The 13,868-nt window shown below is 37.2% G+C and overlaps 1 protein-coding gene across 1 annotated transcript; it reads left to right on the top strand.

Annotated features, from left to right (window-relative positions):
• The first annotated feature begins 5,662 nt into the window (after window positions 1-5,662).
• Window positions 5,663-11,182, top strand: LOC121653292 (cytochrome P450 2J4-like). Its single transcript, XM_042006667.1, has 9 exons — window positions 5,663-5,941; window positions 6,732-6,894; window positions 6,997-7,146; window positions 7,257-7,417; window positions 7,591-7,767; window positions 7,846-7,984; window positions 8,124-8,311; window positions 9,121-9,262; window positions 10,879-11,182. The coding sequence occupies exons 1-9, from the start codon at window positions 5,741-5,743 to the stop codon at window positions 11,052-11,054; spliced, it is 1,497 nt and encodes a 498-aa protein (XP_041862601.1). The 5' UTR covers window positions 5,663-5,740; the 3' UTR covers window positions 11,055-11,182.
• Window positions 11,183-13,868: the final 2,686 nt, after the last annotated feature.

The following is a 13,868-nucleotide window of genomic DNA, read 5'->3' as shown; positions in this document are numbered from 1 at the left end:
TCTCTCTCTCTCTCTCTCTCTCTCTCTATATATATATATATATATATATATATATATATATATATATATAGTGGTGATGGACAAACAGCAGAGGAAAGCTGTTGTGGTTGACATACCAACCGATTGCAACTTCAGGAAAAAGGAACATGAGAAACTGGAGAAATACCAAGGCCTGAAAGAAGAACTTGAGAAGGCCTGGAAAGTGAAGGCAACAGTGGTGCCCGTGGTCATCGGAGCACTCGGGGCAATAACCCCCAAACTGGAATAGTGGCTACAGCAGATCCCAGGACAAACCTCAGACATCTCGGTCCAGAAGAGTGCTGTCCTAGGAACAGCAAAGATACTGCGCAGAACCCTCAAGCTCCCAGGCCTCCGGTGGAGGACCCGAGCTTGAATGGATGAGAACTCCTGCAGAGATTTTCTTTCTCTGCACCTGCAGGGCAGCAGCCCAGTTTGGAGTTCATGTTGGGAGGCACTCGCAGTCCCAAACCTTACCTCGTCTGTGCAAAACCACGTTAAACGTCCAGCCATCCCAAATTAAGAATCTTAAGAGGACCACTAGATTTATTTTGTTATGAATAAAACCAAAAATACCTGCTTAAGAAATAGTGATGTTAACAATGTTCTTACTTTAATTTAAGTGTATGTTAAATGCCTGAATATGAGTCCTGCTGTTAAAGTGAAACTTCAGTTCCTAAAATGAAAATCCATGTTCACTGATCCTGTGATAGAAGATGAAAGCAGGTAAATGAAACCTGTAGCTTGAGAGTAATCATAGAAATACTACAAAGTCAGCCCAGCGGTTTTGGAAGGTAAAGAAAGTAGAATTTAATGGAATGACCAAGTTACCTGAGCTCAATCTAATCCAGCTGGGTTTCACTTGCTCAGTACAAAGTTAGAAAGGTTCTGAAGGAAAAGAACAGTGAATAAAGTTGTAGTAAACGCCTGGCAAAGCATCCCAATGGAGCAAAGATAGTCTTGAGTCATGTCTGTTTTAGATTCTTATTTCCTAAATTGGATTTTTATGCAAGGAAAACAAAGAATCATTCAAAAATTCATCCTCCCATTTAATGTAAATACTCTAAATAAAACTGGCACTCTCTGCCATAGATCAGCATTAATTATTTATCTGTGATCTGCATATTTTTAATAAACAATAAATTAACCAAAACTTTGTCTGCATGTAAATTTCCAAACAAACTACAAATACAGAAATGATGTTTTGCAGAATCACTGTCAAACTGACCTAATAAAAGGTCTTTGAGGCAGTCTGTTTCCAGTATGCTGTGTGTAATAATGTATTTTATGTGGCTTGTGCAGCAACTTTACCTCCAGCAATTTTACAGGCTTTAGAGATTCCATAAAGATCAAATGCAAAGGAGACTGTAAAGAAATTGAATTGGATGTAAAAATAACTAATAAATGCTCTGTATGTTTTCAGGTTTTGATCCAGCGATATGATAATAAAATGTGTTGTCCTCAGAATTTATGTGCTAATTTTTTTAACCTGTGGCAAAGACAGAGCCCTAAAATCTGACCTAGATGTAGCACTAGATTCAAAATAATGTGGGAAAACCATGTCATATTTCTGCTGTTGAATGATATTTTGAAGCACAGAGTGCCAACAAACTTTCCTCAATGACTCTTGGCTCTTTCTTTCATTGGGAACCTTTATCACATTGATCCTTCAAGACTTCATCATTAGTTTACAGAGGTAAAAGTTAACACATCATCATAAAAAAATGACAATAACCTTTGTTGTTGTTGTATTGCTGTAATTACAATGTCTGATGCTTTAGGAGTGTCTTTACAATCTGATCAAGTTTTACTCTTTTCCAAATTTCATTACAAATCTTCAATGGAAGATACTAGTCAATTTCTCTTTGCACATTCACACAAAAAATAATAAGATTTGGATATAAATTTTTTAAAAATCCTAAAAGTAAAGGCAATATTTCAGAGTGGCTACAGAGTTAGTTTGCACATTATCCTCCAGGAAAAAAATGATTAACCAAATTGCAAGTGGGTGGACAACATAGACTTTGGTTCATGTTCTCTCTATTAGAGGAAAGGGCCATTTGACTTTTGACTGAGATGTTAACTGGTTTACACCAGCTCTTCACATTGCTCCTACTGATTGCTTCAATACCATTTGACTCATTTGCACCACTCCCAAAAAAATTTCCTGTGCAAAGGTTAGATCTTCAAGTATTAGAAAGGACACGTTCAAGTAACACTCACATATAGCAGAAATTTTTTTATTTTTTTATTTGTTTATTTATTTTTTTGGCAGGGTCAGATTCATGATTTACTATCCTTTCAGGTCGTCGGAGGACAAAAAAGTCCCCTCCCAAAAACTGCTATTAAAAAAAATTGTAAAATAATGTTTTTTACCACTACTTTTTTTTTTTCCTCAACAGCCACCACTACAGATGTTCCTGACATTGATGCCACAGCCAGTAACTCCACATAAAAGAGGGGAAAGTGCTGCTTGTGTGCAAGGAAATGAAGAAAAGTTGCCAAGTGCTGCATCAAGTGTAGAAAAATCACCTGCAAAGAGCAACAAATTTTGTACTGCAAGTCTTGTTGGAAGGAGTGAACTATCTTTGTATTTTTTGGTGTTTCCATTGTTCTTTTAACCTTGAGTATTGATTGTGGATTAAAAATGTTGGTAGAGGACCCGAGCTTGAATGGATGAGAGACCGCCCACAGAGGGCAAGGGGACAATTATACATATATATACTATATATATATATATGTATATATATAGTATATATATATACATATATATATATATGTTTGTTTCTTTTTGTTTTTTTTGTATTTTAGTTTTTTTTTTGGTCCAAAGCATAAATTTTTCCACTTTAAATGCAGCATGAAGTAAATAAGTGAACAACTAAGAGACTCTTGTAAAATTTTGTCTGCTTTTAAATGATGAACCTGGTTATTTACAGAATGTAACATCTTGTCTTTTTATCCATAAACTGCACAAGTCTCACTCTCATAGTGACTTTTGAACATTTAATTTCAGGATTTGTACAGAGAGTTGATCTCCCAAAACTCTGACCAGACATTTAGAATTTTTTTCAATCCCAGATCCATTTGCTGGTGTGTTACACAGTACCACAAAGCAAAATGCAACTGACATGCAATGGTCTGTGCTGGAAGAAAAAATTTAAAATATATACTTAAGTGCAGTTTCTAGGCCTTGGGACACTGGAGGACAATGACAGCCCCAGGAGTGTGTATAATGAATAACATTTTGTCATCAAAACGACAGAGAAGCATGAGGTCAGGAAGTTAGGTAGTATTGCTTTCAAAGCAATACTGGTTTGTACTTGTCTTACAAAAACTTGTCCAACACTGCCCCCCTGTGGAAATTTAGGGTGCATTTTGATGCAAAGTCCACATTTATTGGTTACTCTTGTTGTATTTTTTAGATTTTGTGTGTGTGTTTAATTATTGAACAATGACAATGGACTGGGTCCAAGAACGATGGTGAAACTGCCCAGCTTACTTGTTGGTCCTGGACTGAGATGGTTAACAGTTGGTCATACTGAACCACTTCCTGGAGTAAAAAGGCTGGTAAGAGACCCTGCCATTTGGTGAGAAGACATTAGGCTGCCACCACCCCTAAAACCAGTGCCAGTGAGAAGCAGTGGCAGTAGAGGAGTCAGATTTTACTGCAGTTGGATTGTAAAATCCAACTGTTTAATAGTTATAAATTTAATTTCATATATAAAAGATGAAAACGCTCCTCATCTCCTGTCATTGCTCCTGTCATTTCTCATTCATTCATTTTCTTTAATGCTTATTCCAATTCAGGGTTGTGTCAGAGTTCATCCTGGACAAGTTGCCATTTTACAGCAGGGCCAACACAGAGAGACAAACAACCATTCATGCTTACACTCACTCCTAATCATCTCTCAGTCTTTAAATAAAGTTAGGGGGAAAAACATGAATATCAACTTTTCAAAATCATGTTTAAATGATAAATCTTTGTGAGACAAAAGTTGATAATGATCTATAGTCTACTTCTCTCCCTTTCAAATGGCTGGGGAGTGGTGTTTAGAATAAAGGGTAGAATTACAATTAAGATCCAGACTAAAATTAGATGTAATCAAATGTTACAAAATATGTGATAAAAACTATTCTTGGGATCTATATAATTTACTCTTCACTGGTCACTATTCTGCATGTATGCTGCATGGATACTTATCCTGTTACTTGCTTTGGTAAAATAATAATTTATTGAAAGCAGTTGGAGTCAAGATATATAAACAAAAAGTAAAGAAATTTGTTGTTGGTTGATTATTTCTCTTCTGTAATAAAACCAATTGCTGTTTTATTATAAATCAAAAGAAAGCTTGATTAGTCACCTTTACAACAAAGTATAACTGGTAAGGACTGTGTTTCTGTGGTATGAACACTGTTAAACATGTGGGTACTACCCCACAAAAAAAATGTGCCAAAATCCCCTGTAATGTTCTCATGTTGGTGATCTTGTTTTAATTTAACTGGTGGATTCGATAATTTTACTCCCCCACTGCAATAAAGAAACGAACAACACATTATGGTCACTTTTTGGCAGCTCCTCCTTATGCATTACTGTATGTCACCAGCCTGGTCACATGTTGCTGTAGGATGGTATCCCATTCCTCTAACAGGAGTTGTTGGAGGTCAACCAGTGTGGTTGTGTTGGTCACTGTAGGAGCGACAGTATGCCCTTGCTGATCCCACAAGTGTTAGTTTGGGTTAATCTCTGGACTAATGGTGTTGCTCATTCCACAGGATCACGGTCCTTGCAAGTTATACCTGTAAAGGTTGCAAAGTGACTAACCAGGCGTTTCAATAATGTATAATAAAATAATTGGCATGATTAAAGGGGAGAAATAATCGGCCAAGCCTTAATTTCCTTACTTGTTGTGTTAAGTTTAGATGATGTCAATGAGCTTTATCACTTCATGTAAGACTTCAGTGGAGCAACAACAAACTAGTAATGAATCAAGTTTCCATAACACTGTGCAAGAAATGTCATGGATTGTGGAAGCTGAAGATGAGGAAATGAGACCAAAATGCTGGAATGAAACAACAGAAGCAGATGGAGGTTTAACTAAAACAAAGCAACTGTAGACGAGACCACACAGCTAACACACAATTAGCTGAATAAAAGTAACACCTGAAGCATATATACAGAAGGACTAATTACAAAAGATGAACTAAGTGTGTGTGAGAATTAGTGACGGGAAGCAGCAAACAGGAAGTAAAGTTCAAAGAATACACATGAGAAAAACTCTACAAAATAAAGGAAAGTAGAACTAATACAATGACAAAAAAAACAAAAAAAAAAACAACTTGAAAACATAATAAACAGCTACAGAAGAAAACCGGCAGATCATGTCTAGAAATCTGTCACTTAAAGGGAAGTTATGAGACCATGTTGCAACTATTTGCCAGATTAGCTGCAGAATGAGATTTTGAATTCTGAACCAATGTGGGATAAAACATTTACATTAAAAAGCTCATTTCTCCACTGTGATTTAGTTGTTTTCACATAAATCTTCACGGCTTTGCAGCTGTGAGTCGGTTCCCATTGTTCATTTAAAAGACTCTTTCAAATGAATCGATTCGTTCATGACGTCACACCTCTAAAGCCTACAATACCGACGCACTTAAAATGCTGGAGCGGCTGGCTTGACCGCAGTCTGTTCAGTCGTTCTGTCGCAGGTAAAGCGAAGAAATGGAGGCAATATACAGCGTTCTTGGCTTGGAGTGGTTAGACACCAAGAGTATTTTGATATTTGTCTTTGTATTTCTGCTACTGAGCGATATTTTGAAAAACAGAAAACCGAGAAACTTTCCTCCTGGTCCGCATGCTCTCCCTTTTATCGGAGATCTTCATCGTCTTCAACCTACCAGACTTCACCTGCAGCTGACAGAAGTAGGCTACAGTATGATTCCGTATAAAAGTGTGAATAATTGCCATATAGTAGTTTTTCTTCTTTCTTTAAGTGTTGGATAAATATCTGACTGCTTCTCAAATGTGCTAAGTTACCTTGCATATAATTTCTTGCGTTAAACAAAACTGAGTCAAATTCAGCGCATGTGCATAAAAAATAAATGCCTATTTTGGATCCACTTACCTCTGTGAAATGACATTTTCACATATGAAAATAATCAAATCAAAGTACAGGAGTCGAAAAAGTCGGGAAAAGTAAATTAAGAACTGGAACAAGTTCCGACAGGATCCAGTGTCTGAACTTGTTCCACTGCTTTGATTGATCCTTGGCCACATGCGACCAGGTCATAATAATAATAATAATAATAATAATAATGATGTTGATGACAATAATAATAAGGTTAAAATCTGGACAGTGGGCTACTCGGGGGTTTTGTGTTTTTGTAGACCTTTTAGCTTTGCACAGGCTTAGAAAGGTGATATTGTAATGGACAAAGAAATTTGTATTGAAGGAATATGAAGTTTTACTTGGACTTGTCCAGCATAACCACTGTCTTTCTTCTCATCCACACATCTTAACTTTTTCTGGTTTTTATGCACCTTCCTCGTCATGGTTAACTGTTGTGGTTGTCCTCTGTTCATGTCAACAATTTTCAGCCAAAATGCTTATTGTGTTTGGCTTGTTTCATGTAACCTGTCTTGGTAGCCTTCTGCACTTGTTCATAACAACAAATGCCAAATATCAATTAAACACAAATACATCTGTGTTCAGTTTGCAGAGGAATATGGGAATATTTTTAGCCTTCATCTCTTTGGTGAAAGGGCTGTGATCATTAATGGCTACAAACATGTGAAAGAGGCCCTGGTCCAACGAGGAGAAGACTTCACAGATCGACCTATTATACCAATGTTTGAAGAATTAGTTGGAAATAACGGTATTGTTTGTTACATTTTGTTTAGAAAAGTTGCTAAATTTACCTACATCCACAACCAATAATCTCAATGTTTTTATATATATTTCTTTAATTTCTTGTAAGGTCTTGCAACATCAAATGGTTATCCATGGAAACAGCGGAGGAGATTTGCTCTTCATACACTCAGAAACTTTGGTTTGGGCAAGAAGACCCTGGAAGTATTCATCCAGCAGGAGTGCCAATATCTCACAGAGGCCTTTGCAGACCATCAAGGCATGAATGAGTTTACTGGAAATCATTTGATATTTTTCTGTGGCTCAACACACACTTACTATTTTGACGTAAGATTTTACTTAATCTCTGTTCTCTTTTTTATTTTACAGGCAAGCCTTTTAATGGCCAGACACTGATAAACAACGCTGTTTCCAACATCATCTGCTGCTTGGTGTTTGGGAATCGATTTGAGTACAATGACAAGCAGTACCAGTCTATTCTTCAGGGCTTGAATGACATTGTGCGTTTACAGGGAGGTTTTATGACACAGGTGAGGCATCTCTAAAGACAGCAAGTGCAGAACTGGTGATTAGAATTATTCAGTGTATTAAAGGTATCAATCCACCTACCCCCCCCACCAGGTGTGCAGTAGAAACTTAAGTGAATAACAGCTATAATGTTCACAGACTGAGAGGATCTGGTATTTGTCTCCATGCTCTGTAGGTGTACAACACAATTCCTTGGCTGATGAAGAGGATACCTGGACCTCATCAGGAGATATTTCGTGTGTTACAGAAGATTATTGACTTTGTTGAACTCAAGATCAAAGAACACAGAGCGAACCTTGACCCCTCATCTCCAAGAGACTACATCGACTCCTTCCTCATTGAGATGGAAAAGGTGAGTGTTACCTGTTTTTTTTTCTTTTTTAAATCTAAATACATTGAATTCTTACACCTCTCTCTTCTTTGCTGATAGACGGAGGACCAGGACTCAAGTTTTACCCTCAACAGTTTGTGTTTTTGCACCCTGGATCTGTTCTCTGCTGGAACTGAAACCACCACAACTACTTTACACTGGGGGCTGCTATACATGATCAACAACCCTGATATACAAGGTGTGTGTATGAGTAATATCTGTCTACCTGATTCTCTTATAAGCATCTTCCCTTGACTTTATATTGCCAGTGGCCTCTCACATGTCAGTCCTTTTTGTCATCTATACATCATATTTTGTCCTGTTGTCATTGTGTGCAGAGAGAGTCCAGGCTGAGATAGATGCTGTGATTGGTTCATCCAGACAGGTGTCTGTGTCTGACAAAGAAAATATGCCCTACACTGATGCCGTCATTCATGAGATACAGAGAATGGGTGACATCATCCCTCTAAATGTAGCTCACATGACAAACAAGGACACCACACTGGACAAGTACACAATTCCAAAGGTAAATAATTCTCAGGGATCGCGTTGCAATTAAGAAATAAATAGCTGGTAATACTAAGTTAATGATGTCTCTTGATCATACTTACCGTGTTATTCATACTGACTCATGTTTCATCTGATATAAATGTGTAATGATGGCTTCATTCTGACTAGGAACTCAGCATGATGTGTTACTAATTACATCATAGTAAAAATAAATGCCTGGATTTAAATAAGTAAATAAGTAAGAACCTCCTAGTAGAAAAATGCTGCAGATTCATATGTATCAACTAGAAATAACTTATTTAAACCTTCTCAAGGTAACTTTTCATTCCTTAAACTGTGATCATGGAAATGATGTTAGTCATTCACAATGGATCTGCATCAAGTAGACAAAATAAATTAGGAGATTTCTGAAAGTATCAAAACTTTAAAATGTATTATTGGAAGGAGAACCATCATCTTCAAGGATAAATTTTCGTCTGAAGAATATCTTGAACGATTGTAATGATAAGATTTTGGTGAAAACAATCTGAAAAAAAAACCCAACAGAAGAACTTGTGGTAGTATTTCATAGTGATGAACCCAGGCCAGCAGCATTGAGGAACTGTAGCCTCTGTATATGAGGTCGCTGCTTAACCAGTGGCGCTAAATGCATTATACATTTTTGTATTCTAATTGTACAATCTTTGAAGGAATTTCAGGTGATACAAGTCATGATATAAAACTAAACTTAATTTTTTTTTATTATTTCTTTTCTTTAACAAGTATATGATAGCTAAGATAAATGAGAACATTTATTTTACTCTTGTAATTGTGTGTTTTCTTCAGGGCACTTTGATTATACCAACACTTCACTCGGTCCTACATGATAAACAGATGTGGGAGACTCCAAATACCTTCAACCCTCAACATTTTCTGGACCAGGACGGTAAATTTAGGAAGAGGGAGGCCTTCATTCCTTTCTCTGCAGGTTAGTTACAAACTATAATCCTCCCACGGTCAGTTTTTTTCTTTTGAGAAAAGAGCTTTAAGAAGATGAAATAAAAAGATGAACATGCAGATACAGTGCTAAGTTAGCGTCAAAATGACTTAGAAACAGTGATTATTGTGCATTTTCTGTTGCACATTTTTATGGGTCTCCTTTCATAGTACAAAAACTCATGGAGTAATCTGGGATTATTTCAAAATAATGCTCAAAAAACCTACCAACACAATGTAACATCTGACTTTGCACAACTGCAGAAAAGTATTTGGCATTAAATCTCACATCAGATGACTTCTGCAGTCAAAGTTTATATCAGTTCCAGCTTAAACAGACAAAGACCATGACAGCATGGTCTTGACGGAGGACTAACACCCAGGTTGGTCCTCCGTCAAGACAAATTACAAACAGCTAACCAAAAGAGATTTCTCTGTTTTTTATTATCATCATTGTAGGAGCCATTTGTTGTTTTTTTGTGTCACTTGCATTTTTTGGTTTGTATTATCATACTGGGTGGCAGTAAAGAGGCGCACCAGGTGTATTAAATTGCAGCCACAGGTGATGTGGGGTTTTCTAATTAGCTTGGGTGCGGAAGAATGACACAATTTTTACCGCTATCACATTTTTGTTATTTGCACCTTTTATTTTCATCATAAATGTGACCCGTCATCAGCGCATACTATAAGATATAATGGAAAATAAACGGGAACTTCACCCAACTTGGACAGTGAGTTTTGAATTGCTTATTGAAGCATGTTATAGGCAAGGCAAGGAAAGGGCAAAGCAGTTTATTTGTATGTCAAAGTGCTTTACATTAAACAAAAGCATTACAGATATTAAGAAATAGTAAAAGGCAGCAACACATGGCAAGAATCACAATAAAATAATAAATTACATTAAAATAATTAAAAGCAAGATGTGTTAAAAAGTTACCGTGCAGATAAACAGATCTCTTCCCTCACCCAGCTGAGTGGCTAAAGGCTGTAGTCACTAGAATCATTATTATCCTAAACACAGCCTGTAGGCTACATTTTAATGCTAATCACTTTATGTGTTATTAGTGACATGCATGTGCCATGAGAGGACCATGAAGTTGTATCTCTGAGCTCTGATGTTAACAGGTTTCCCACTGGAAGTAAGAAAGTCATCATCTTGTTCAATGGGTGTTCCTGTGTTTTAAAAGCCCATTTTAACCCTTTATTACTGTTGTAAAAACTGTAACACTGTACATATGGAACATACAAATATCTCTGGTTTGTAGAATTTAAGAAATAGTAAAAAGACATTTTGCAGGAAACTGTGCTGGAAAATTCAGTCAGATTTCTCATGAATTTTAGCAAAAATATTTGCAAGGCCAAGTATAACTAACTGTGCTCTTATCAGACAATTACCTGCCACTGTTGGGATTTTATTTGTAGTTATGTTATTTCTGGCATACGTGTATGTTCTGGCTGGCAAACTGAACCTTTGACCGTAACAGCCAGAGGAGGTAATCAGATTCACTGTCTGTGATACTGTTTTTGTCAGCAAACAAATAGTATTTCTATAAACATTCTTCCATGAATATATTATAAATATAACGAAGAAAACTCTTGTGTTGTCAGGTCAGCGTGTCTGCCTTGGAGAACAGCTGGCCAGGATGGAGTTATTCCTCTTTTTCACCTCCCTCCTGCAGAGATTTTCTTTCTCTGCACCTGCAGGGCAGCAGCCCAGTTTGGAGTTCATGTTGGGAGGCACTCGCAGTCCCAAACCTTACCTCGTCTGTGCAAAACCACGTTAAACGTCCAGCCATCCCAAATTAAGAATCTTAAGAGGACCACTAGATTTATTTTGTTATGAATAAAACCAAAAATACCTGCTTAAGAAATAGTGATGTTAACAATGTTCTTACTTCAATTTAAGTGTAAGTTAAATGACTGAATATGAGTCCTGCTGTTAAAGTGAAAGCTTCAGTCTCTAAAATGAAAATCCATGTTCACTGATCCTGTGATAGAAGATGAAAGCAAGTAAATGAAACCTGTAACTTGAGAGTAATCATAGAAATACTACAAAGTCAGCCCAGCAGTTTTGGAAGGTAAAGAAAGTAGAATTTAATGGAATGACCAAGTTACCTGAGCTCAATCTAATCCAGCTGGGTTTCACTTGCTCAATACAAAGTTAGAAAGGTTCTGAAGGAAAAGAACAGTGAATAAAGTTGTAGTAAACACCTGGCAAAGCATCCCAATGGAGCAAAGATAGTCTTGAGTCTGTTTTAGATTCTTATTTCCTAAACTGGATTTTTATGCAAGGAAAACAAAGAATCATTCAAAAATCCATCCTCCCATTTAATGTAAATACTCTAAATAAAACTGGCACTCTCTGCCATAGATCAGCAATAATTATTTATCTGTGATCTGCATATTTTTAATAAACAATAAATTAACCAAAACTTTGTCTGCATGTAAATTTCCAAACAAACTACAAATACAGAAATGTTGTTTTGCAGAATCACTGTCAAACTGACCTAATAAAAGGTCTTTGATGCAGTCTGTTTCCAGTATGCTGTGTGTGTAATGATGTATTTTATGTGGCTTGTGCAGCAACTTTACCTCCATCAATTTTACAGGCTTTAGAGATTCCATAAAGATCAGATGCAAAGGAGACTGTAAAGAAATTTAATTGGACAATTAAAATAACTAATAAATGCTCTGTATGTTTTCAAGTTTTGATCCAGCGATATGATAATACTGTAAAATGTTTTGTCCTCAGAATTTATGTGCTAAGTTTTTTAACCCGTGGCAAAGGCAGAGCCCTAAAATCTGACCTACAGTGCCATGCAAAAGTATTCACCCCCTTGGCCTTTTACCGAATTTGTTACATTGCAACCTCTAATTTGAATATTTTCTACAAATCAGAATTTTATTTGATGGATCTGCACAAAATAGTCCAAGTTTTGAAGTGAAATGAGAAATATAAAAACAAAAAAGACATTTCAAAAATAAAAAACTGAAAATTGCCATGTGCATATGTATTCACCCCCTTTGTTATGAAAGCCCTAAAATGCTCTGGTCCAATCAATTACCTTCAGAAGTCACACTATGAGTGAAACAAAGTTCACCTGTGTCCAATCTAAGTGTCACATGATCTATCAGTATATATACACCTCTTCTGAAAGGAGGCTGCAACATCTAATGAAGGGGCGCCGCTAACCAAACACCACTATGAAGACCAAAGAACTCTCCAAACAAGTCAGAGACAAAGTTGTTGAGAAGTATAAGTCTGGGTTAGGTTATAAAAAAATATCTAAATCTTTGATGATCCCCAGGAGCACCATAAAATCCATCATCATCAAATGGAAAGAACATGGCACCACAACAAACCTGCCAAGAGAGGGCCTCCCACCAAAACTGACAGACCGGGCAAAGAGGGCATTAATCAGAGAGGCAGCCCAGAGACCGAAGTTAACCCTGGAGGAGCTGCAGAGTTCCACTGCAGAGGCTGGAGTATCTGTCCATAGGACCACAATCAGCCGTACACTCCACAGAGCTGGGCTTTATGGAAGGGTGGCCAGAAGAAAGCCATTACTTTCTGCTAAAAATAAGAAGGCACGTTTTGACTTTGCACAAAGGCACGTGGGAGATTGTCAAAATGTATGGAGAAAGGTGCTCTGGTCAGATGAGACTAAAATTGAGCTTTTTGGCCATCAAGGAAAACAGTATGTCTGGCGCACACCCAACACATCCCATCACCCCAAGAACACCATCCCCACAGTGAAACATGGTGGTGGCAGCATCATGCTGTGGGAATGTTTTTCAGCAGCAGGCACTGAGAAACTGGTCCGAGTCGAGGGAAAGATGGATGGTGCTAAATACAGAAGTATTCTTGAGCAAAACCTCTATCAATCTGTCAGTGATCTGAGACTAGGACGGAGGTTCACCTTCCAGCACGACAATGACCCCAAGCATACTGCTAAAGCAACACTTGAGTGGCTTAAGGAGAAAAATGTAAATGTGTTGGAATGGCCTAGTCAAAGTCCAGACCTCAATCCAACTGAGAATCTGTGGTCAGACTTAAAGATTGCTGTTCATAAGCACAAACCATCAAACCTGAAGGAGCTGGAGCAGTTTTCCCTTGAAGAATGGGCAAAAATCCCAGTGGCAAGATGTGGTAAACTCGTAGAGACTTATCAAAAACGACTTGCAGCTGTGATCGCCGCAAAAGGTGGCTCTACAAAGTACTGACATTCGGGGGGTGAATACATATGCACATGGCAATTTTCAGTTTTTTATTTTTGAAATGTCTTTTTTGTATTTATATTTCTCATTTCACTTCAAAACCTGGACTATTTTGTGCAGATCCATCAAATAAAATTCTGATTTGTGAAAAATATTCAAATTAGAGGTTGCAATGTAACAAATTCGGTAAAAGGCCAAGGGGGTGAATACTTTTGCAAGGCACTGTAGATGTAGCACTAGATTCAAAATAATGTAGGGAAACCATGTCATATTTAGTGAGTGTATTCAGGGACAACACATCAACTTAGCGAATCAAGATTTTCACATTGGAGCTTAAAAAATAAACTATAAAGATGCTCCAAGTACCTCAGTATCAAAGT

This window comes from Melanotaenia boesemani, chromosome 14, assembly GCF_017639745.1.
Source record: "Melanotaenia boesemani isolate fMelBoe1 chromosome 14, fMelBoe1.pri, whole genome shotgun sequence".
Classification (NCBI taxonomy): Eukaryota; Metazoa; Chordata; class Actinopteri; order Atheriniformes; family Melanotaeniidae; genus Melanotaenia; species Melanotaenia boesemani.
Note: the sequence above shows the minus strand (reverse complement) of the source record. Positions and strands in the feature narration are given on the sequence as shown.